General features: G+C 51.6%; 1 protein-coding gene across 6 annotated transcripts in view; it reads right to left on the minus strand.

Annotated features, from left to right (window-relative positions):
* ANKS1A (ankyrin repeat and sterile alpha motif domain containing 1A) overlaps window positions 1-23,930 on the minus strand; it is a 190,078-nt gene that overhangs the window by 74,260 nt on the left and 91,888 nt on the right. For all 6 annotated transcript variants that reach the window (XR_008628449.1, XR_008628448.1, XM_055125256.1 and 3 more), the window contains exons 4-10: window positions 18,177-18,473; window positions 17,360-17,435; window positions 16,965-17,066; window positions 16,758-16,859; window positions 13,148-13,344; window positions 8,723-8,815; window positions 1,518-1,629 (exon numbers count right to left, since the gene is read on the minus strand). Coding sequence is in view for 4 of the 6 variants with exons in the window: in XM_055125256.1 (XP_054981231.1) it covers window positions 1,518-1,629; window positions 8,723-8,815; window positions 13,148-13,344; window positions 16,758-16,859; window positions 16,965-17,066; window positions 17,360-17,435; window positions 18,177-18,473 (979 nt within the window). In the remaining 2 variants the exon portion in view is untranslated. The remainder of the gene's footprint in view (window positions 1-1,517; window positions 1,630-8,722; window positions 8,816-13,147; window positions 13,345-16,757; window positions 16,860-16,964; window positions 17,067-17,359; window positions 17,436-18,176; window positions 18,474-23,930) is intronic.

A 23,930-nucleotide genomic window follows, 5' to 3' on the forward strand; every position in this document is an offset into this window, starting at 1 on the left:
AAGCGTGAAAGAGACCAGACTCGAGAGGCTAATACCTGATTCTATCTGCTCCACACTGTGGAAAAGGCAATTACCGGCGCAGACACCAGAGTGGCAACTGCCAGGGCTGCGGAGGGTAGCAGGACTGAGAACCAGAGAAAACCAGACTTCTGGGTGTGATGAAATTGCCCGGGTCCGGGGTGTGAAAGAATTTTTCTACTGTTGTTCGTTACCAAAAGATGAATCTTACTGTATCTAAATTGTAATTAAAAAAAATAAAAGCTCCAAATGAAAACCAGGAGAAACAAAAAACCTAGTATGAAAATTACCACAAGGGGGGCTGGAGCGATAGCACAGCGGGTAGGGCGTTTGCCTTGCACGCGGCCAACCCGGGTTCGATTCCCAGCACCCCATATGGTACCCTGAGCACCGCCAGGGGTAATTCCTGAGTGCATGAGCCAGGAGTAACCCCTGAGCAAGGCTGGGTGTGACCCAAAAAGCAAAAAAAAAAAAAAAAAAAAGACCACAAGGTCTCCACAAGTTAGGGGAAAAAACCTTTTAAACCAGACCCATCGACATCAGTTCTACGATGTCCTACGCATGAGCACTTGCTCCCTGTGCCAAGCCTGAGCCTGACAGGCCTGTAAACCGTGTCCCCGACTCTTACCTGACCCACAGACGCCTAAGGACGGAGAGGAGGCGCCATCTCTCTCCGTGAATCTAGGAGGAGGAAGCCGGAGCGGAGCAGGCGCGGCTTGCCCCTTCTTCCGTGGGAGAGGAGAGGGAGCCCCCGGCCCCCAGCGGCCAGCCTGCATCTCGGTCCTGCAGCACTCACCCCCCACCCAGAAACGGAGTTTCGCTGAGCGGGTGAAAGTAGGCCAAGGCGACTGAGCTCTCTATCCGGGGTGGCAGCCAATCACGGGCCCCGCCGGACTCAGAGCAGAGGCTGGCCTGGCACTCTGAACCCAAGGGACTGAGCTGCCGGGCTTGTTTTTCCACAGCATCAACTCCAGGGTTTATGGGTTGTGACCCCAAATCAGGCTCTGCCACACGCTAGCAGTCCTCCCTCCCTGCCACAGGTCTAGCCTCGTCTGACATACCCACGAGAAAGGCTAAGCGCCTGACAAGGCCACTCCCATCCCGGGGACTGGGCATGAGAAGCAGTCACACCCTGCGCCCCAGACCGCCTCTGACACCCAACTCCCCACCCCACAGAACACCATCACCTTCTTCCACACAGAACCACCACCTTGAAAATCCTTTTGGAGGGCTTGGAAATTTGACTGGGGCCAAGTACCTGCCCCTTGTGCACGAGGCCGGGAGTTCGATCCCCAGCACCACCGCACATGCCCACATTCAATCCCTGCAGCGTTACTGTCTATGCACCCTGGAACCGCAGGCAGGAGTGTGACGTCAGTGGGTACCACAGTCGCGGGTACGAGCACTGAAGGTGAGTGTGCAATCTCCAGCGGGCGGGGTGGTGGAGCATCCTGTGGGGTTGTTTTGGCTGGAGGAGTGGGAGAAGATACAGGACATACCTTTCAGCTTTCCATCGGTGGATGCCCATTTCTTTGTTTCTGCTGTTAGCAACAGCTCATACGGGTGCTCATCCTCGACCCCCGTAGCGCTTCCGGGTCTCATGGCCGAGATCTACGAGAGGAAAAACACCACAGTGCTTCTGGGGTGAACAGCTAACACGGAAACAGCGGATGTGCAATGAATTTGAGATTCCTGGTTCCCTTTACAGCTCAGAGGAAGAGAGGACAGGAAGAGACAGAATAAATAAATTCAGGTGTGACACGGAATCCTAACTGCCTTGCCGGATATGCAACTGTACCTCCACTCTCAATGGCTCTGATTTCCCTTTCTTTACTCGGTGTAGTCTTCAGCATGAGACTCCGGGGAGGGGAACAGAGAGACGGCACAGAGGCTGAGTACGTGCCTTGCATGTGGCCCTCCTGAATCAGATCACCGAGCAGAGAACCAGAAATAAGCCCTGAGCACAGCTCGGGGTTGCCCAAACATTACCCCCAAGTGGAAAATAAATTCAAGATTTCCCCTTCCCTTTCTTCTCCGTCCCCAGTGCTCTGCATACTCGCTTCTCCTTGACCCCAGCTTTGCCGTCTAGGTCCGGCAGAAACCTTCTCCCTCCATGCTGCTTTCCTAATACACGCATCCAGCTGGGGGCCGAATCCCAGCTCACCTCGGGAGGGGATCCAAATGACTCCTGCCTGAGCTGACTGACAGCTGCCCCGGAGCCTGGGGGCTGGCTTCTAGGGAAGAATGTCCCAAAAGGCGGTTCTTCCTATCATAATGATGATCCTGTGATTGTTTGGGGGTTTCCTTTTCACTGTGTCAGGGATCAGAATCAGGGCCTCACGCGAGAAGGGCTCTACCATGGAGCTCTGCCTCACTGACGTCACACTGGAAGTGAATTCGACCCCTCTCTGTTCTAGCAAGTCAAGTGGCTGGAAGTCTGAATTTCAGTGGAGAGAGAAAGCAGCTCTGTGTCCTGAGGAATCCCTAATCCAGGCAGCCAAGTGTCTCATGAAAGAACAGGCTTGGAGCCCGCTCCAACACCTGTCAACAGGCTGTCAGCTGACGGTGTAGTGACCACAGCTAGTCATCTTTCCAGCCACCGCAGAAACACCACGCTTGGTGCCACAGCCACACAGGGGCAGAATGGAGACCCTCTCTTTATTTTATTCATTTATTTTTTAAATGAATTACCATGAGATAGTTACAAACTTTCGTGATTACGTTTCAGTCATACAATGGTCAAGTACCCATCCCTCCACCAGTGCCCATTCTCCACCACCAACGTTCCCAGTATCTCTCTTGCCGTTCCCCCCACCCGCCTCTGTGGCAGGCACCTTCCCTTTTACTCTCTCTCTCCTTTTGGGTGTTCTGTTTGCAATACAGGTACTAAGTGGTCATTATGTTTGGTCCATAGTCTACTTTCAGCACGCATCTCCCATCCCGAATGAGTCCTCCAGGCATCATTTACTTAGTGGTCCCTTCTCCATCCCAGCTGCCTTTTCCTCCAGCATGTGGGGCAGGCTTCCAAGCCGTGGAGCGATCCGGAGACCCTCTCTTTAGAGGACCCATCCTGACTCCTCTGTCTGAAGATGCCAATATGTTTCACAGGCAAATTAAGAAAAATCATACCCCAGTTATTAGGTGAGCACTGTCACTGTAGCACTGTTGTTCCGTTGTTCGTCCATTTGCTCGAGTGGGCACCAGTAACGTCTCCATTGTGAGACTTGTTGCTGTTTTTGGCATATCGAATACGCCATGGGTAGCTTGCCAGGCTCCGCCGTGCAGGTAGGATAATCTCGGTAGCTTGCCAGACTCCCCGAGAAGGATGAAGGGATCGAACCCAGGTTGGTCGCATGCAAGGCAAACACCCTACCTGCTGTGCTATCACTCCAGTCCGTTAGGTGAGCAACAATGATAAAAGTCTTCTTGAGGCCTGAGTGACAGTGCTGTGGGTAAGATGCTTGCCTTGTATGCAGCCAACCCAGGTTTGATCCCTGGCACCTCCTCTGATTCCCTGAGCCCACCAGGATTGATCCCTGAGTGCAGAGCCAGGAGTCGGCCGAGTACAACCGCTATGGCCCCCAAACTGACAAGACAAACCAAAGGATGCCTTCCTGAGCAGTTTGGCTAGGACAAGCACTACACTCTGAGGAGGGGGAGGTGTGGAGAAATGTCAAGTTCACCATTAGAGACAGGAAAGGACACCTTCACTGACCTGTCTCCCCACTCACTGAGCACAGTCAGGTTGAGACGGCGCGGGGCGCGGGCAGCGAGAGTCTCTCCCAGATGCTCTCAGCGCCGCGGGTGCCTCCGCAGACCGAAAGCCACCTGGAAGCTAATAGCTATTTCATTACAAGGAGCCGTTTGCTTGTATTACTTATTCCTTTGGCCTCTTCCGCAGAAACACAATTACGGAAACAAAGGAGGCCCATTAAGTGGTTCAGGGTGTCAACTTAACACAACATGCTTTACAGACAGGAGCTTGTGTTCCGGAGGCTACACCGCCACTGCTATCTCGTGGGTGGAGCCGTGGAAACCTGATTCTGCGAGCGCTCTCTGCACCCAGCACGCGTGCTGCTGGCCGCTCTCCGTGAGCAGGACCGGGCTGAGGACTGACCCCCGGAAAGCAGCCCCCCTCGCCTGCCTGGCTCCCGCAGAGCCCCCGGGAGCCGGGAAGCTGCCAAGGGCAAAGCCCGAGTCACTAGTCACAGCTAGAGAGCGCCGAGGCCCAGACCCTGCTTGCTCCACGGGGCACAGGCTGGTTCCCGAAGAGCTGTGGGTCTCGCCCCAGGCTACACAGGGACCCCTGAGCAGAGGCAAGGCCATAAAATCCACTCCCCCTGATTTTCACCCATGCTGGCCTCCTATTTTTCTGAGAAGCAGGATTTTTTTCATCAAATTCAGAACTCCTCTCCTCGCTCAGACGGTTAATAAGATTTCCCTGCTCCCCACCAGGCAACTCAACTTCTCTCGTTGATCTGGCCTTACCAGCTGGGGGAGAAAAATCGGACAATAAAGCACTAATCTGCTTCTTCCTCAAGTCTTTCTAAAGCCCCTTAAGAGGACCAGAGTCATAGAGAATAAGGCAATAACTGATTTTCCGCAGAAGGCATTGTGCTCTTTAACCAAGCGATTCCTTAATTCTTTTTCTCCCCCTCCGGGGCTGGCGATAAATCAAAGCCCCAGAAGGCAGAGCCCATGCTAGACGGAAAGCAAACCGCTTCTGCAGAGAAACGGCCGGCTGTGCCCGGGGCAGTGGCTGCTGGGGTGTGGCCGGCTTCCAGGAAGACCCAACAGCAGCTGCCAGTACCGAGGCACAGGGAACCAGCACATCCGAGCGCAGACACAAGGCACTGGCAGGCCATTTGGCAGGACGTGTGTATATGTGTGTGTGTGCGCGTGCGCATGTGTATGTGGTCAGGTTTTTTTTGTTTTGTTTTCCTGGGCCATACCCAGTGGCGCTGGGGCTTACTCCTGGCTCTGCCCTCTGGGGTCCAGGGGACTGTATAGGGGTGCCAGGGTCAAACTAAGTCCTCCACGTGCCAGACAAGCTCCCTTCCTGCTGTACTATGGCTCCGGCCCCGTATTTGGTTATTCGAAGTCAGTCTTATGATGCGGTTGTTACTCTGATAAGCTCTCCCAGTCGCAGGTATACTCAGGGTATATATGCAGATGTATTTATTCCCTTAATATGTCCCCGCGGGAGCTGGGAGATGGTGGAAGAGGTAAGGCATCTGCCCTGCATGCAACTGCAGTGGCTGGGACCCTGGCTCAAATCCTTGGCATCACATTATTATCCCCTGAGCACTGCCAAGGGTCACTCCTGAGCAGAGCCAGGAATAGCCCCGACCACCACTGTCTGTGGCTCCAGCCCCACCATCCCAAACAAATGAAACTTTTTTTTCCTAAAAAAAAACAACAGAACATCAACACCGGCCTGCAATATGTATTAATTAAGTCACATTCAAGTGTGAGCGGCTGGTGATATACACCAGCCTCATGCGTTCGGAGACTGTTAACAAGAAATCTCAAGAACAGGATACAATGACGGGGTGCCAACTGCTCACCCAGGACAAATGCCGGAACTTTGATGGATCAAGGCCTGCTGGGAAGTGAGTCTTAGGGTATTCACATTTTGGAAGTATTAAAAATAAGGATGGGAAAGATTATATCTTTTTTCTTTTCTTGCAGGAGGTTCAGGTTCAATCCCCTGTACCCTGATCACATCTGGGAGTAAACCCCAAAAGGAAATGGGGGGAAGAGGGAAGAGGAGAAGGAATAAGAGGAAGAGGAGGAGGAAGAGGAGAAAGGCCCCAGAGAGTGCAGTGGGATAGCACCTGGGGATCCTAGTTCTCCAGTAATTTGGAGGGGTGGGGGGCCGGACTGGGGTGGGCGGTGTTCAGGAGGCTCAGGGGCTCCCTGGCGGTTGTCAGCCAATGGGCTCATTGGCTCACACGAGGGCTAAGGAGGTGTCAGGGCCAAGGTGCTGGGGGCCTTCAGGGCTGCACCAGAAGGGCCGGAGTGACAGACACAAGAGGAGAACGGGCAGGGCAAGACTAGGGACAGGCCCTTATGGAAAGGAATCACCGGGTCTGAAGGTCCAGCCGGGCCTGATAAGCTGGACGACCCAGGCCTTGCTGGACACCGGAACAGAAGAGAATCACCTCAGCATCCTCTGCCGGTTCTAGTGGCCCACATCCTTACAACATCAGAAAGAAATGCCCACCCACCTGCCCATGTTAAGAGAGTAGAAAAGGCAGGGCCTCTGGCTTCCTGGAGCCCATCTGTTGGGGGGCCCTCCCCGTAATTGGGGAGTCCCAGCTTCCTTTCCCTTTCTTTCTGTTTCTCTGAAGTCTTTACTGAATTCAGCCACCTGCTCTTTCATCCCTTTGCTTTCGATTTTGAGTGCTTGAGGACGGGAACCTGAAAGTGCCCGCTACAGGGGGGCCCCACAGATCTGGGAGAGGCAGGCGTGCACCCCAACTGCTATGCCATCTCCCAGCCCCCTCCTGTGTTTCTCTAGCAGCCATGCGTTGTTCTTGGGTATCAGAAATTTTCATTCAAGAACTTGCTGAGAAGTGTCGGAACATTCAGATACCCAGGCCCAACCGAGAATGCCCCATATGCTAAGTTTCTCCTCTTAAAAGGAGTAATGAAGCAAATCTCTCTATAAAACGTGAAGGGATTTACTACACACACTTCTCTCTGCAAGCAATGGGTTATTACCCAAGAGGCTATAATTATAGAAACTCCGAGTTGAGACATTATAGTAAACATTTTGTAATTAAGGGACAGAAATAAAGTGGAAATTTATACCTAGCAGAGAAAAGTTCCCATATCTCCAACACTAATATATTTTTAAAAGGGCTTCTTATTTGTAATTATACATTGGTTGGAGGAGCTCTGGGATTATACCCAGCAGTGCTCAGTGCTTATGCCAGATCTGTAATAAGGGGTGACTCCTGGTAGTGCCAGGGATCGAAACCAGGGTCAGCCACAATGCAAGACAAGCACTTAACCTATTATACCTATATATTATACCTATATATTATACCTATATAATATATATTTATATACATGTTTATACCTATTATACCTATATATTTTGTTAAACTAAAACCATCTTTCCATGGCCAGGGATGTGGTTCAGGGGTAGAAAACAGGCCTCACACATGAGAGGACTGTTTCACATGTGCTAGAGTACATGTTTTCACAAGTGAGAGGCCCTGGGATGGATTTCTGCTAATGCAAGTGAAATGAACTAAAATAAACAATCTTTTTAGTTCCATTATGTTTATATTAAATAACCTCTCTCATTGGATGGCCCTTGGGGGTGGTGTAAAAAAAAAATTTAACTCCAATCTCTAGGGGTACAGTAATGAGACTTAATTGCCTCGATGTACATCAGCTGGAACTTGGTTTTGTTTATTGGTTTTTTTCCATCAGGAGGGGATAGAGGGGACAGGGACTCTATGGATGGCCAGGAGAAGCCAGGGATTGAACCCAGGCACCCGGCAAAACATGCACATGGACCTTTGAACCATCTCTCCAACCCCCAGTTGATTCTTCATATAAAGAACAATGAGGTATTGAATGGGTGACAAATGGCTATTGAGATTATATAATGCTCGGAATAAATATTCAAGTAAACATATTCTCTGAACAGAGGAACCTAAGTGAGAAGATTAAACTATCTAGCCCCATGATACACTTCTTTTTCTGGTGGTGGTGGTGGGGCGCCTCCCCAGCCAAAGCTCAGGGGCCCAGGGCCACACCCGTATCTCAGGCCAGCCGGTTCACTGCTACAGCCCCAGCCCGAGACGCAGCCGCTGGGGGGTGGGGTGCAGGCACTGACCAGGGCCACGCCTGGCTATGCTGGGAGCCAGGACCCCTTGAATACAAAGTCCGTGCTGCTGACCCCTGCACTGTCCCTTGGGCCCACACCTTCTCACAAAGGCCGCTCCTGGCAAGGTGCTTGGGAAACACCCAGTAGGGCCAGGAATCAAACTCAGGGCCTTGTAGGTCAGTTCCTCAGCTCCAGAAACATTTAGGCAGGAGTGGGGGGGGGGGGGTCAGGCCTCACCCAGAGGTGCTCAGGGGACCATATGCATTGCGGGGGAACTGACCCAGAGCTGGGAGTGTGCAAGGTAAGAACTTTACCCCTGAACTCTTGCTCTGGTCCCAGTAACATTTTTAAGTTAAATATTCCTTTCAATAACCCACTTTGATTCCCCTCTACCCTGGTCTCTAACTCCTATTTCTCTTCTTAATTAGGCTTTATGTTTGTCCTAAATAAATATTCTTCATATGAAATCAAAAGCAAAAATGCACAGTTGCCTGGTACAAAAGCACAAAAGGCTGCTGAAAGGGACATTTCGTATTTTGCATCAAAACCCAATATAGTACAAAAGCAAAAATGAGCCTGTGGAAAATGTGCACGTTTCTTACTTTCCATGAGACAAGACTGATCAATAAAAGGTCTGCATCCTAGAAAGCAATACTGAAATTCTTTGCTCAGTACAAGGGATCCCAGTTGAAGCAAGTGTGAAAGGTCTTGATCCAGATTACTGACACATAACGACACAAATTCACCAGTCAAAGTAGGAGAGAAGACAACGAGAAAACAAAGTCGTTTTCACACCCCTCTTAAGCACTTTACAAAAACACTTGATTCAGTGATGGGAATAAGTCCTCAAGCCCCTACCTCAGACGCTGTGGAAGGAAAATACTTCTTTTCCACGTGGTCATCATCCTCTTCGTCAGGCGGTGGCTTTGCTGGAGGCGGTGGGCGTTCCCTCTGGGGATAGGACAAAGAACATTTCACCATGTTTTCCTTCAAGGCAAACTTGTGGGCTAAAAACTATCCTCACTCGAAAAAAATAAAAAAGAACTGGGACTGGAGCCGGTAGAATGTTTGCCTTGCACATGGCTGACCCGGGTTTGATTCCTTGCACCCTATATGGTCCCCTGAGCACTGCCAGGGGGAACCCAGGGGTGGAGACTGAAGTCTTTGTCTGTCTCTCTTTCACATACACATACCCCCCAGCATGCTACACACACACACACACACACACACACACACACCATGCTTCTCTCTTTTTTCTCTGTCTCTGTCTGTCTGTCTGTCTCTCTCTCTCTCTTTCTCTCTCATACACACACACACTAGCATGCTTTTTTGGCTCTTTGGTTTCTAATCTTTGTAATAATTGTAAATACCTCTTTTATACTCTAAATCACATGAAATATCACTAAAAATAAACAATCATTTTGTCAGGAAAAGTCCTTCACGATACGAGATGGGAAAGATAGTACAGTGGGTAGGACAGTCAACATGGGTTCAATCCCCGGCACCCCAGATGGTCCCCAAGCCTCGCCAGGAGTAAACCCTGAGCACCACCGGGTATGGCCCTCAAAACAAACAAAAAGCAACCAAAGTCCTTCATAATACTCACATATGAAAACTAATACAGGAAACCATTTCTCTCTTTAGCCTACTCTGAAAGAAACACTAAATCAGAAGAATTAACTTGTCAAGTAGTTCTAACAAACCAAAGTTACTGAGGAAATAAGAAGCCATCAAGGACGAACACCTGATTCCTGCTCAGACTACACTGCTGTGATCTGGGTCTCAGGAAAAGTCTAGAACTGGTCACTCACTCTCCGACACCTTCTCCAATAACTACTGCAACAGTTAACAGGGGAAAACCGAAGCCCTATTTATATCTAAGCCTGTATTTAAGAGGAACATATGTCAGTTATATGTACTATGGACATGGTCTTTCTTTTTCTTTTTTTTTTCTTTTTGGGTCACACCCAGCGATGCTCAGGGGTTACTCCTGGCATTGCACTCAGGAATTACTCCTGGCAGTGCTTGGGGGACCATATGGGATGCCAGGGATCGAACCCAGGTCAGCCGCGTGCAAGGCAAACGCCCTACCCGCTGAGCTATCGCTCCGGCCCCTCTTTCTTTTTATTATCTTTACTTCTTTTTGTTTTTGCAGAGCTCAGGAGTCACTCCGGTCTCTGCACTCAGGAATCACTCCTGGTGGCTCAGGGGGACCATGTGGGACAACAGAGATCAAACCCTGGTCAGCCATGTGCAAGGCAGCGCCCTACCCATTGTGCTATCTCTCGACCCCGCAAGGTTTTCTTAAATGGTCCTACATTTTTTATATGCATTTTTGGCTTTGCTATCAGATCGCTGCCATACAAAGGTCACTGCAGGAAATGTGTCAATGAGGGACACGTATTGCTGTATTCCAACAACACTCCATTTACAAAAACAAGCAGCTGTTCAGGGACCACAGTTGGCCCATTCCTACAGTCATAAGAAGTTCACTGAAGATGGGGACGCTGAAGTACTTAAATCACAGGTGTATACTTTCAGGAGAACACAAACTGGTGTTTGGTGAAGAAAAGCTGCAGAGATGCCTGCCATTGTGTCTGCTGCAGTTCTGTAGCAGAATACTGCTAATAATCAATGTTCCAAGAGGGCGGGAGGACGGAGCTGGAGCAGGGGTTGGCCTGACACTCACTTCCTGGCTGTGGCTCAGTTCACTGTGTTGCTAGGCGTAGTTTTGAAAGAGTCAGGCCAGCTCTGTGTGGGCCCCGGGGAAGTGTGTCAGGAGAGACAGCCTCCGGGTTTAGGAGCTCCCTGGGCTCGCATTTGGCATCTACGCCTTCTGGCACAGCAAGCTTGACTGCCTGGTAGTTTCCGGTTTTGTTCTGTTTTGGTTCTGGTGCCAGGAATCAAACCCAGGGCCTCACTTGCAAAATACATGCTCCACCAAGAAGCTACACCTCCCAGTCCCTCGGTGTTCTATCTCGGGGTCTGTCCCTCCCTGAGCCAGATGGATACTAAGGGCAACACCTTCAAGCTAGGTTTGGATGTTCAAGCCAAATAAAGCCATTTCGATTTTCTTTCCCACACTCCCACCCTTCTGTGCCCCATAAGCCTGGCGCCAGTGCCACGGGGTAAAGAAGGGAAGAGCAAAAGGAGCAGACCAGGGTCTTCCAGCAGTAGCAACGCTGGGACCCAAGGAGCCGAAAGAAGGCAGCCTTGGAGCCCAAGAGCAAAGAGGGCCCCGACTAGAAATCTTCCCGAGCGGAAAGCGCCTAGAAAGAACCAGGAATACTCTGCGTGGGGGCGACCAGCAGAGACCCTGGAAGGAAACAGATGCACCCACCGCCTCTTCTAACGTGGAAACTTCGGCCCGGCGTCTGAACGCGCAGGGCTGGTTTATACGGACAGTCTGATGTGTTTCCCAAGATGTGAGTGATTAAGGGTCAGGAAGATCAGCACAATGCACACCAGGAAAAGTGGCAATGCACGCGCCCTCAATTTCTACTCAGCAAGACCACAGGAACCTGGGCCCCTGCCCCGTGTGTAGGCCCCGTGTGTAGGGGTCCCAGGGAAGCGCGAGTCGGGCTCTGCGGAGAAAGCCTGGGTTCCTCTGGGAAAGCCTTCGGCGCCCTCTACTGGGCACCACCTGTAAGTACCCGTGACACAGCCTCCTCTCAGCCAGGCTCCTTCCTTTCTCGCTTCCCGACAGTGAAACCGCCTTTGTCCCAGAAGCACCGTGCCCGTGGGGCTCTGCATCTGCATCACATCCATCCTCACACTCACTGAACGTTTTCTCTCAATCCTCGATAACACCCAGTCCCAGAACTGGCAGGCCACAACCAGCATGACGGCAAGGAGACTAATAAAAACAAAAAACCCATAAAGAAATATTGGGCCCGGGGCACACGCGAAAAGTCTAGGGACTATCCAGCAGCCACACACCAGTTCCAGGAAAGAAGAGAAAGGCTGAGCCTCTGTAAGGGAAAGAGCGAGCACGCACCGCAAAGCGGGCTTGAGATGTGCTTCTCTGAGGCCCCCCGACAGAAGCTTCTGGAAGTGGGTAATACAGGCTACCCCCAAGCCCCCATTCCCTGGACAGATCTGAGGGAGAAGACAGCAGAAGCCTCCATGCAACTGGGGAGCACTGTCTGTTGTTCACCGAAAGACTACTGGGGCCGGAGAGAGAGTGAGGCACAGAGGCTGCAAGCCCTGAATGTGGTCACCTGCGTGTGATCCCAGGCACCCCATGTGGTTCCCCCTGAGTCTGTCAGAAGTGGTCCCTGAGATGCTCAGACCCAGGCATCAACCCTGAGCAGGGCCAGCTGTGGCACCAAACAACCCCCACCACACACACACACACACACACACACACACACACACACACACACACACACACACACACACACCAAAAAGGAAATTATTTCAGAGCTAAAGAGATAATACAGGGGTTGCCTTGCATGCAGCCAACATCATTCGGTTGCAGGCATTGTGGCTGGTTCCCCTGGCGCCCCCACGCTCGCTCCTCAACACGCAGTCAAGAGGCGTCTCTGAGCACTCCTTGCCAGAGCCCTGAAACCAAATAGAAAAACTTCCAGTATGAAGGAAAAATAGAATGCCCGATATTAACACATCCATCGGGTTAAACCTTGCTGTGGTCCTGCTGAATCCAGAAGCTATGACAACCGAGACGGCCGGTGGCTCTGAGGGTGACTGGAAGGAGGGATGGGCTCAGGGCAGGCAGGACTAAATTCCAGGGAGCTTTTTCAGTCAGGACTGCTTGGCGGAGAGCAAACAGACACTGGAGAGCAGAGACGTCAAAGACAGAAACCGCTACCGAGGCTAGAGAGAACTGAGACGCTTCCAATTCTCCCGGGCCCAGAAGGAAGGGAAAGGTGCAAATGAATCCTATGGGAATTTCCCCCCAGCGCGAGTTGTAAGTTTTTTTTTGTTTTTTTTTTTTGCTTTTTGGGTCACACCCAGCGATGCACAGGGGTCACTCCTGGCTCTGCACTCAGGAACCACCCCTGGTGGTGCTCAGGGGACCATATGGGATACTGGGAAGCGAACCCGGGTCTCCCGCGTGCAAGGCAAATGCCCTACCCGCTGTGCTATCGCTCCAGCCCCGAGTTGTAAGTTTTATCATGAGGAGGGAGAGAAGGAAGAGTGCCAGAACCCAGGGATGTGGTGGGGCCCAGGCCTCGGGAAGGCCAGGGCCACCAGGGGCCACCCTTCTGCCCCGCAGTGCTTGGGCGCCCGCCCGGGGACCCGAGGGCCTGGCCCACGTACCGGCCTCACTCCGGCCGCTTTCATTCCTGTGGCCTCGCAGTCCCTGGGGGTGGAGTCGCGGTCAGACGACCGCCCGCTGGCCATGCTGTCCAGGGAGTGGCAGGAGACGGCGTTGTACAGCGCCTCGTAGGGCCCCTCCTCTTCCGTGCTGGTGTCAAAATCCAGGATCAGCTCGGTCACTGCTTTCTCCACGTCACCTGAGAGGAAGTCGGGGGTCGAGAGTCAGAGGAAGACGCCGTCTGGGATTCCCGCCCACGGCGACGACCCCGAGGCACCGAGTCCCGGGAATCTGACAAACTCTGAGGGCAGCGAGGGAGTGACTGCACTGTGCGGTGGGCAGAGGGAGGGTTTCCTCTGCTCTTTTTCATTTATAGAATTCAAGAGATTCTTCTCTAATTCTGTATAAAATAAAAAACTTGATGCCTATAAACAGTACCTCCCAAATTCTTGAGGAAACCCAAATGGTTAATGGAGTGACAGTACAGCAGGTAGGGCATTTGCCTTGCACACGGCTGACCTGGGTTTGATTCCCAGCATCCCATATGGTCCCCCGAACATCGCCAGGAGTAATTCCTGAGTGCAGAGCCAGGGGTAACCCCAACAAGCAAAAACAAAAACAAAAAACCCAAAAACCCAAAAACAAAACAAAACAAAACAGAACAACATCATCAACAACAAAACACCCAAACGCCTCCCTGCCATGATAAAACAAACTTCGAGCCCAGCGCACAGTGAGCCGGAGCACGGCAGCGGCCTTCCAGGCGAGTCAGCCTCTCAGTGCCCCGGTGAGGGGCGTGGGCGGCAAGGACTCCCCACGATGGGGAAGTCGAGCAGCAGTGAGTCACTCACCGGGTAACTACTATCCCCTCAGAGAGCCTCAGATCCAGATTTGTGATTCTGCAAAATTAGTAACTATTATAGAACGGGGATCCCCGTGTCCCCTGCAAGCTGTCGGAACCACAATCACAAGATCCTTGAAGGCTGAGAGTTGAGAGAGCAGCTAATGTCGTTCAGGGTAGGCTCTGTGAGGGATGAAGGGATTCTGAGGGCTGGAGAGAGAATTTAGGGGTTAAGGGCCTTATATGTAGCTGACCCCAGTTAGATCTCTGGCAGCACAAGGAGTGACAGCTGAGCACAGAGCTGGGAGTAGCCCCTGAACACTGCTGGGTGTGGCCCAAGTCCCTGCTCTTCCCAAGGAAGAAAGAAGGTTCTGAGGCTAAGGAAAAGGCGGAGGGGCTGAAGGGACAGCGGGGAGGGCGTTGGCCTTGCATGTGGCCCCTCTGGGTCAATCCCTGGCATCCCATCTGGTCTCCTGAGCACAACCAGGAGTGCAGAGCCAGCAGTAAACCCTGAGCACTGCCGGTATGGCCCAAAAACAAAAAAGGGAAAAAGGAAAAGGGGGAACCCCAGTCAGATGAGAATGTGAGAGTGAAGAGGAACTGGTTATCCTTTGACTTTTGATTTTTTTTTTTTTTTTGCTTTTTGGGTCACACCCGGCGATGCACAGGGGTTACTCCTGGCTTTACACTCAGGAATTACTCCTGGCGGTGCTTAGTGGACCATATGGGATGCTGGAAATCGAACCCGGGTCGGCCGTGTGCAAGGCAAACGCCCTACCCGCTGTGCTATTGCTCCAGCCCCTGACTTTTGATTTTGATTTATTTTTTGTTTCAGGGCCACACTCAGCAGTTCTCAGGGCTTACTCCTAAATCTGTGCTCAGGGATCACTCCTGGTGGGCTTGGGGCACCATCTGGGTTGCCGGGGATCAAGTCTGGGTCAGCTGCATACAAAGCAAGCACCTACCAACTGTTCTACTGCTCCAGCCCCTCCTTCAGCCTCTGCCCCCTGTGACAAAACCCCCTGCCCTTTCTGTCAGGCTTTTTTCTGTGTCCAGCCTTCTTCACTGCATTTTCTCTCTAGAGAGAGGCGCCTGTCAGTATTCTGTCTTTCTCATTCTTCATACCGAGAACCAAAAGGCTGTTCAACAAATCTGAGGAGGCGAATCCTGGCTGATGATGCAGAGACAAAGACAGTGCTCGGACCCCCTGTTGGTCAAATGTTTAGTATCAAAAATCCGAAAGTATTCACTGCAGGCCAATCATGCTCCCGGCAGTCAAGCGTCGGCTGGATAAGCGATTCACTAAGATTTAAATTACCTTGTTTATTATACACCACAGAGCAGCTCTCCTTCAGCCAACTAGAAAAGCGGGGGCTGAAAGTAGGGAAAGGAGAGATCCGCATTCAGAGGGAGAGGCGAGGCCCACACTCAGGAGAGACGAGGACCACACTCAGAGGGAGAGACAAGGCCCACACTCAGAGGGAGAGACAAGGCCCACACTCAGAGGGAGAGACAAGGCCCACACTCAGGAAAGACGAGGCCCACACTCAGAGGGAGAGATGAGGCCCACACTCAGGAGAGAGGAGGCCCACACTCAGGAGAGGCAAGGCCCACACTCAGAGGGAGAGGTGAAGCCCACACTCAGAGGGAGAGACAAGGCCCACACTCAGGAGAGGCGAGGCCCACACTCAGGAGAGACGAGGCCCACACTCAGGAGAGGCGAGGCCCACACTCAGAGGGAGAGACGAGGCTCACACTCAGAGGGAGAGGTGAGGCCCACACTCAGAGGGAGAGACAAGGCCCACACTCAGGAGAGGCGAGGCCCACACTCAGGAGAGGCGAGGCCCACACTCAGAGGGAGAGAAGAGGCCCACACTCAGAGGGAGAGGCGAGGCCCACACTCAGAGGGAGAGGCGAGGCCCACACTCAGGAGAGACGAGGCCCACACTCAGGAGAGACGAGGCCCACACTCAGAGGGAGAGGCGAGGCCCATACTCAGAGGGAGAGACAAGGCCCACACTCAGGAGAGATGAGGCCCACACTCAGAGGGAGAGACGAGGCCCACACTCAGAGGGAGAGACAAGGCCCACACTCAGGAGAGATGAGGCCCACACTCAGAGGGAGAGACGAGGCCCACACTCAGAGGGAGAGACAAGGCCCACACTCAGGAGAGGCGAGGCCCACACTCAGGAGAGGCAAGGCCCACACTCAGAGGGAGAGAAGAGGCCCACACTCGGAGGGAGAGACAAGGCCCACACTCGGAGGGAGAGAAGAGGCCCACACTCAGAGGGAGAGACAAGGCCCACACTCGGAGGGAGAGGCGAGGCCCACACTCAGAGGGAGAGACGAGGCCCACACTCAGGAGAGACGAGGCCCACACTCAGGAGAGACGAGGCCCACACTCAGAGGGAGAGACGAGGCCCACACTCAGAGGGAGAGACATGGCCCCAAACCCAGGAGAGATGAGGCTCAACCTCAGAGGGAGAGACGAGGCCCACGCTCAGGAGACAAGGCCCACACTCACGAGACCAGACCCACCCTTGGAGAGACGAGGCCCACACTCAGAGGCCTAAGCTCTGCCAAACAGACTTCACATATAAGTATCGTGCGTTCAAACAAACAAACAAACAAACAAACAAAGACTCTGAATCTAAACTAACGAAGCACTTCGCAGTCCCCTGGAAAGGCTTTGTTCCAGTTTCTCATTTCGCCAAACCGCGCTCAACTCTTTCCAAGCGGCGGGTCCCCGCGCCAGCAGAGAGCTGCCTTACCCTGCGATTTCTGGGAGCTGGAGTCCACGTTAGAGCTGAGAGGCGGCTGGGGCGTGGGGGTCTTTTCTGGCTCCTTTGCACCTTTTTTCCCAGTCATGTGCTCTACAAGGAGAGACAAACAGAAAGAAGTAAGCAGATGCTGCACCCACCCCGAAGGCCGAATCCGGCCACCAGAGCCCCGGTCACAGCAGGGCGCTGGGCAGATACCTTCAATGAGGGCCGCGATCTGCTGGCTCTTTTGAGAAGGCAGTTCCCGGACAGTGTCGAGGGCGGTCAGTCCGCGGTTATCTTTTATGTTAACATCGATTCCTAGAAAGGCACAGCAGGTGGACCAGGACAGTGAACATTTTCAAGCCAGCCTCCGAGAGGGGCCAGCGCCCGGGCACCCAGAGGCCCCGAGCAGCAGGACCAGTGCTGTCCATCCCAAGTCACTGAATCGGGCCGTCCAAGAACAACTCGCGCACTTGCCAATCGACCAGTGGAGACATACGTACACTGGGATCAAATGCAGCCAGCAAACGTCCCCCTCCGGGCAGGCTCGGGGAGACGCACAATCCCAACCCTGGCATGCTGTGTAGACAAGAGCACTGCCGACCTCTCACCTGCAGTCAGCAGGATTTGCACCACATCGGTCTTGCCAAACAAAGCAGCCTCATGCAAAGCACTGCCCTTCTCCGTCTGGAAAGCAAATGAGAGCGCAGAGCAGGGCGTCATCAGGATGGTGGCCCAGGTTTGGCGTGGTCTCACACGACAAACAGGACAGAGACACCAAGGGGAGGGGAAACCACACAACATCCTCTGTCATTATCTTTCCCACCTTCCTTGTCTGGTTTCCGGAACCACGGTCGTGGCCCACATTATTGCGGGTGGCTAGTGTGCCCGCGGCAAACCACAAGTGAAAAATTGCAGTTACTTTTGGAGCCACTTATCGGCCAAACTCCTCCAAACGTCACCTTCCGTGGTGGGACGAATAAAGGGGAGAAAAGTGCCAGGGCAAAATCCACCCTGACCTCCCACGTGGCTTGGTCCATGCGGAAGCCCAAGGGTCGGTCATTTATCTGAATAAAAAGCGCTGGCGACAGAGGGGCACGCCAAGTCTTTTGTTGGCAGGACCAAGTTGGCGGGGCCTTGGAGGGGCTAAACAGTGGCAGCGATAACGCATGGATAGGAAGATAATGAGACTGTTCTCGTTTGGGGAGGGGCTCATAAGCACGTCTTTTCAGGGTGTGACCAGATCAGCCCTGAAAAGAAAACACGACAGACTCACTGGAGCTAATCTGTCTCGAAAGTGTCACATTAAAACGAGTCAACACAACGAAGCATTGGACGCGTGAGGTGACGCGTGCTAGGCGCGAGCACAGCTCAGCCGCATGGGACTGGTGCCTTGGTCTAAGTGCCCAGGCCCACGTGCCCCGCTACCTGGTAGTTGCTGTCCATGCCAGCGTCCAGGAGGACCTGGACCACGGTTTTGTGGCCGTTCCTCGCTGCCAAGTGCAGAGGGGTGTGCTTCTTAGTGTTGCAGCTCAAGAGGTTGGGGTGCGCGTTCAGGAGCATCTTCACCACCTCGAGTCGCCCGTACAGTGCAGCCAGGTCCAGGGGGGTCTCGAATTTGTTGTTGCGCATGGTGGGGTCCGTGAGCTCCTCCAAGAGGACCTTCACCACTTCCGTGTGGCCGTACTGCGCTGCGCAATGCAGTGCCGTCTCGTTGTCATTGTTCTAGAGAGTTAACAAGGCAGATGGCGTCAGAGAGGCGGCAGTGGACAGGCACAGGGCAGGCTGGATCCCACGTAAAACCAGTGACGTTTAAGTGAGGAAAACAGCGGCACTACTTCGGAACTGGGCAAAGTCAGTCCGAATCCAGACCGAATTCGCTCCCCGAGCAAACTAGCTGCACGGCTCCAGTCAGCCACATCACGCCCAGAGACTGCCAGGGGCAGCAGTCACTTCCTCCACGTCTGCAGAGGGTCCTTCCCCGTGGAGGAAGGATCTCTGACTGCAGGGAGTGTGAGCACGGGAAGGGAGCAGACAGCAGGCGGAAGCCCTGATGGCACAGGTGGACGCCAATCAGACCACGGCCACTGGTTCCCTCTTAAACTTCAACTGGTTTTACAGTGGGTATCTCATCAACCCTCTTATGCTTATCTATTGTTCTGGGTTTCTTGACCATCTGGTGCCTTCCATATAAGCTTTTTTTTGGGGGAAAAGTTTGTCATCCGCATATTGACCAGCCACCTTGCATGCAAATCAATCAGCCACCAATAAAAGCAATCGAGCAGAGCACCAAAATTCACAGTCAGAATATCAGCCAATAGCCAATTCCAGGGGAGGGAGACGCCGGAGCTTAGTCACAGGGGAACAGGGGGCGACGCCCCGCCTCCTCCTGGGCTGGCACCAATCAATGCATGCAGAATCTTTGGCACGGCGGGCAAACTGCTCTGGCGTAGAAGATACGCTCCGACACGAGACCCGAGAACGCTGTGTGTGAGAGGTGCAGAATATTCAAGATGATAACACTGCCATCCATTCAAACTCACAACCCCGTGATCTTCTCAATGCCAATTTTGTTTTCAAGTAAAAATAAGATCTGGAGGTGTAACAGGAGAAGTTTGTGCTTTGTCAACCATCAGAAACACAATATGTCAATCATTAAAAGCGTGTTTTTTCTTTGACTGCTATTGAAAATATGTCACTAGAACTGGAATAAAGTAAATTCCATGGATGCATCAATGAAAAGAATTCCCCCACACGATCTTGGGATTCCTGCATCTGCCCAGGAGGATTCTGCCACTAGGGAGAAACCGAGTTTCCTAGCGGATGTGCATATCAGGTCAATATTGTGCACCTTTCAGTGGTCAAGAGGAAAAATGTAATGTTTCCACAACAATTTTAATTCTATTAATGACCTTAAAAGTAACACACTAGCAGTTACCCGAACACACATGCAATTCCATCTGCTTTTGATCTGGTATTTGACTGCATCATTTTTTCCAGCTACACCAAGCAGACCAGAAAAGTTCAGAGTTGCTGGGAGCGAGGGCCCCCCAAAGGCCGGAATGACAGCAAAGGAAAATAACTGGACTGAAATACGGACAGAAAGGATGGGAGAAGGTGTCGCATGCAAAAGGAAATGCACACAGATAAACAGAAGCAGCAGCAACCGAGCCCCAACACACCCCGGGAGGCAGCTGCTAGGAAAGGGTGGACAGCCTTCACTGGCTGCAGAACACAGCTTGGGAGCAAAGGTGTCCCGAGACGCAGCTGGGCCCAGGGGAGAGATCCATGTCAGCCCAGAAGTCCGGAGGGGGTGGGGAAGGCGAGACCAAAAGCAAATCACTAAGTATACCCATTTGGAATGGCCAAGTCCTGCTAATGCCTGGGCCTGCATTCCCTGAGCCTACCCTGAGCCCACCCAGAGCTGGGCCGCTTCGCTTTCTCACAATGGGAACAAATACGCAGTGAAAATTCACAGCAAGACTCTGGAGGTGACCCTGGGGCAGCGTGGCAACCCCCCAAAATTTAAGATGATAGATTCTCAGGGCTCTGCATCTCAAGAGTAGCATGACATCAGCGGGTAAGAAAGCCTCCTATATACCCATTGCAGGGAGGTGCAGGGGTTACCCCTAGCTCTGCACTCAGGAAGCACTTCTGGTGGCGCTCAAAGGACCATAGGGGGGCCAGAGAGATAGTACAGTGGGTAGGGTGTTTGCTTTGCACACAGCCAACCCGGGTTCGATCCCCGGCACCCCCTATGGTCCCCCAAGCACCCTGAGCATCGCTGGGTATGACCAAAAAAGAATTTCTTTTTAAAAAAAAGGACCATACGGAGCACCAGGGATCTAACTCAGGTCAGCTGCATGTAAGGCAAGCGCTCTACCTACTAAACTAATTACTCGAGTCTGCATATTGTTTTGTTTTGTATTTGTCTATTTGGGGACCAAACCTGGCAAAGCTCAGGGCTCACTCCTGGCTCTGGCCATGCTCGGAGGACCATACTGAATGTCGGGGATTGAATCCGGGATGGTAGCATGAAAGGCAAATGCCCTACACACTCCAGCCCGGGTCTGCATATTCTTACAAAATTTTCAATCCCCCCAAATTTCATTTACTCTGAAGCAGATCTGCTCTTTACACCTAAGCTATTTCTGAACAACCACAATAAGATGTCCTCTATTTTGGAGGGAAAAAAATTTACTAGAGCTGGAAGAGCTAAAATGAAAATATTCAGGGGGATGGGAGAGAAAAAGGTCTTCTCTTGTTTTTTTGTTTGTTTTAATAAAATTAAAGTTGCCACTAGCGACTTGCTATGTTAAAGGCAAGGTCTTGCTCATTATCAAGCAAATTTCCTGCCGGTGTGAAAAAATGGCCTGAGCACCTCTCTACTGAATATTATCCACGGTGTAGGAAGCAGCTCCCGAAGTTTCACTCTTACTAGACGTGGTGGTAACTACAATAATCCTGTTTGGTTTGTTTTGGGGCCACACCCAGTGGTGCTCATGGCTTCACTCCTGACTCTGTATTCAGGGATCACTCCCAGCGGGGCCCAGGCAGAAATATGGGGTGCTGGGGATCAAACCCACATGCAAAACAAGCACCCTGCCTACTGTGTTACTTCCCTGGCTCTGACTTGAGTTTCTGTCTGTGGTGATCATATCTCCTGATTACTAAGTACAGCTCTCATACTACATAAGCTCCGAGTTTGCCCTCTGAGTCTGACAACAGGGTCGAAGTGCCTGCGTATGCGTTCATGAGAAAGTGAAGGATTCCAAGGGCATGGAATCCTTCTCTTTCACACCTGCCAAACCATGCCATCATGCCATCGATGCTTGGAGTACCTCAAGATCCATATGACTACAGTGAGAAACAGATTACTATAATCATCTACTATATAATCTTGGATAAGATTCTATTGTCCAACTTCTCCCAAAGTCTGGGCACAAACCCTTCATTCCTGCCCATCTTGAGACTCACTTTTATCTTTCTTTGTCATGGGTAATACACCTATGAAGAAAATTATCCCTGCATCTTATCTCTGGGATTATGTTCGATGTAAACTCATTACGTTTACAGAATATATGTGCGTGCATATTTGTGTGTATGTGTGTATTTACATGTACATATACATATATGCATAAACGGCCACTGCCTCCCAGTACTCAGATTACTCCCCAACTGCTTTCCTGTCCACGACTGACAGCTACCTTAGGGACAGCTGGGTTCCAGTTTGCTGTGCAAATAATGGGAAGGACCAAGAAATATAGCAAAATTGAAATAATTAGGCAATTCTAATGGGATTCAGAAGACAACAGAGAAACATGAGAATCAAGTCCATCCATGAAGAAGAGTTACATTATACTGTGAGACTCTGGAAGGCAGAACACTGACCGAAAGGTCTGGGAAGAGACAACCACTGAGCATCAGGAAACAAAAATTCGCTGGACTCCAAGGAGAGGCTGCTAAGCAGTGATTCTATTTGTCACCAAGGGAAAGAAACAAAGTAAGGGCAAGGTCCACCTTTCAGGAGAAGGACAGTGAGGGGGTTTGGGGGAGGAAGAGAGAGAGAGAGAAACAGACAGAAAGGATTCTACGAGATCAGCCGGTTCTCTGACTTCATTTCAGAATTACCTGGGAACCTAAAAGTAACAAATTCGAAATCCAGGTCCCCCAGCCTTGCCAAGATCAGAGGACAAAGTCCAGAAAAAAACAATTATGAAAAGTCCTCCAACAATGGAGGCATCAAATTAACCCCTTACCGATCAGCAAGACTGAGACAAAGTGACCTTGTCATGTACCTGAGATGTGATGCGCTCGCAAAGCTCCCGTGGCCTTCCTGCCTCACCACAGTGCCTCGCCAGGTAGGAAGCAGAAACTGCAAGGGGAAGACAGTCCCCAGGACCACTTGCCTACGCTTTTCAAAAATGGCAATGCCATAAACGATTAAGAAATGCTGAGGAATTGCTCCAGATTGGTTATGGTTCAGAATCAGATTCTTGATCAGAAAAAAAAAAAAAGACTCTGTGACAAAGTGCTGAGATTTGAATAGGAATTCTCTATATATTAACTATCAGTATCATGGCAGTGCTGGTCATCGGTTACACAAGTAAATGTTCTTGTCCTTAGGAGGGACACTTTTAAGTACTGGGGTTTAAAAGTCATGACACCCGTGGCTTAATCTCAAAAGCGGAATAGCAACTGTAACAATTACATGATAGAAAGAAAATGTGACAAACTGTCAAGAATCAGGGAATTTGTGGACCCAGAGAGATGCACAGCGGGTAGCGACGAGGGCACTTTACACGCAGCAGACCCGGGTTTGATTCCTGGCACCCCAAACAGTGCCCTGAGCCTGTCAGGAGTGATCCCTTCAGCGCAGGGCCAGGATTAAGCCCTGAGCACCAACAGGTGTGGATCCAAAACCAAAAAGACCAAAATAATAGCAAAAAGAATTAGGGAATTTAGAAGAGTACTCTGCATTTTAATGCATTATTCCAATAATTTTTTTGTAAACTGGAAGCTTTATGTTTTACTGTGCCAAGGATCGAACAGAGCGTCTTGCAAGGCATGTGATTTACAGCTCAGCCACATCCCGCACCTGGAAACCCCCACCATATCCCTTTCCCTTCTGGATTTTGGACCACGCCCAGCTGTGCTCAGGGCTTACCCCTGGCTCTGTGCTCAAAGGACACTCCTGGCAGATCTGGGGGACCATATGTAGTGCCAGGGACTGAATCCTGCAAGACAAACACCATACTACAGTACTATCCCTCCCACCCCCGCAACTCCTTTTAAAAATGGGTTGTATTTCCGGAACGATAGCACAGCGGGTAGGGCGTTTGCCTTGCACGCGGCTGACCCGGGTTCGATCCCCGGCATCCCATATGGTCCCCCAAGCACCGCCAGGAGTAATTCCTGAGTGCAAAGCCAGGAGTAACCCCTGAGCATCGCTGGGTGTGACCCAAAAAGAAAAAAAAAAACACTTTAAAAATGGGTTGTATTTAATAGAAAAAATAATCTGTATTTAATAAGAAGCTGCTAGGTGTTTCTGATGAGTCGTCAGCTCAACAGCAGGTGGAGACAACTAACTGACACCAGTATTTCCCGACTGGCGTCCATGTGCCCGGGATATCCCACGGGGCAAGAGCACGAGATTAACGGGACAACCGGTGTCTTGGGGAG

Source organism: Sorex araneus, chromosome 2 (assembly GCF_027595985.1).
Source record: "Sorex araneus isolate mSorAra2 chromosome 2, mSorAra2.pri, whole genome shotgun sequence".
In the NCBI taxonomy this organism is placed as follows: domain Eukaryota; kingdom Metazoa; phylum Chordata; class Mammalia; order Eulipotyphla; family Soricidae; genus Sorex; species Sorex araneus.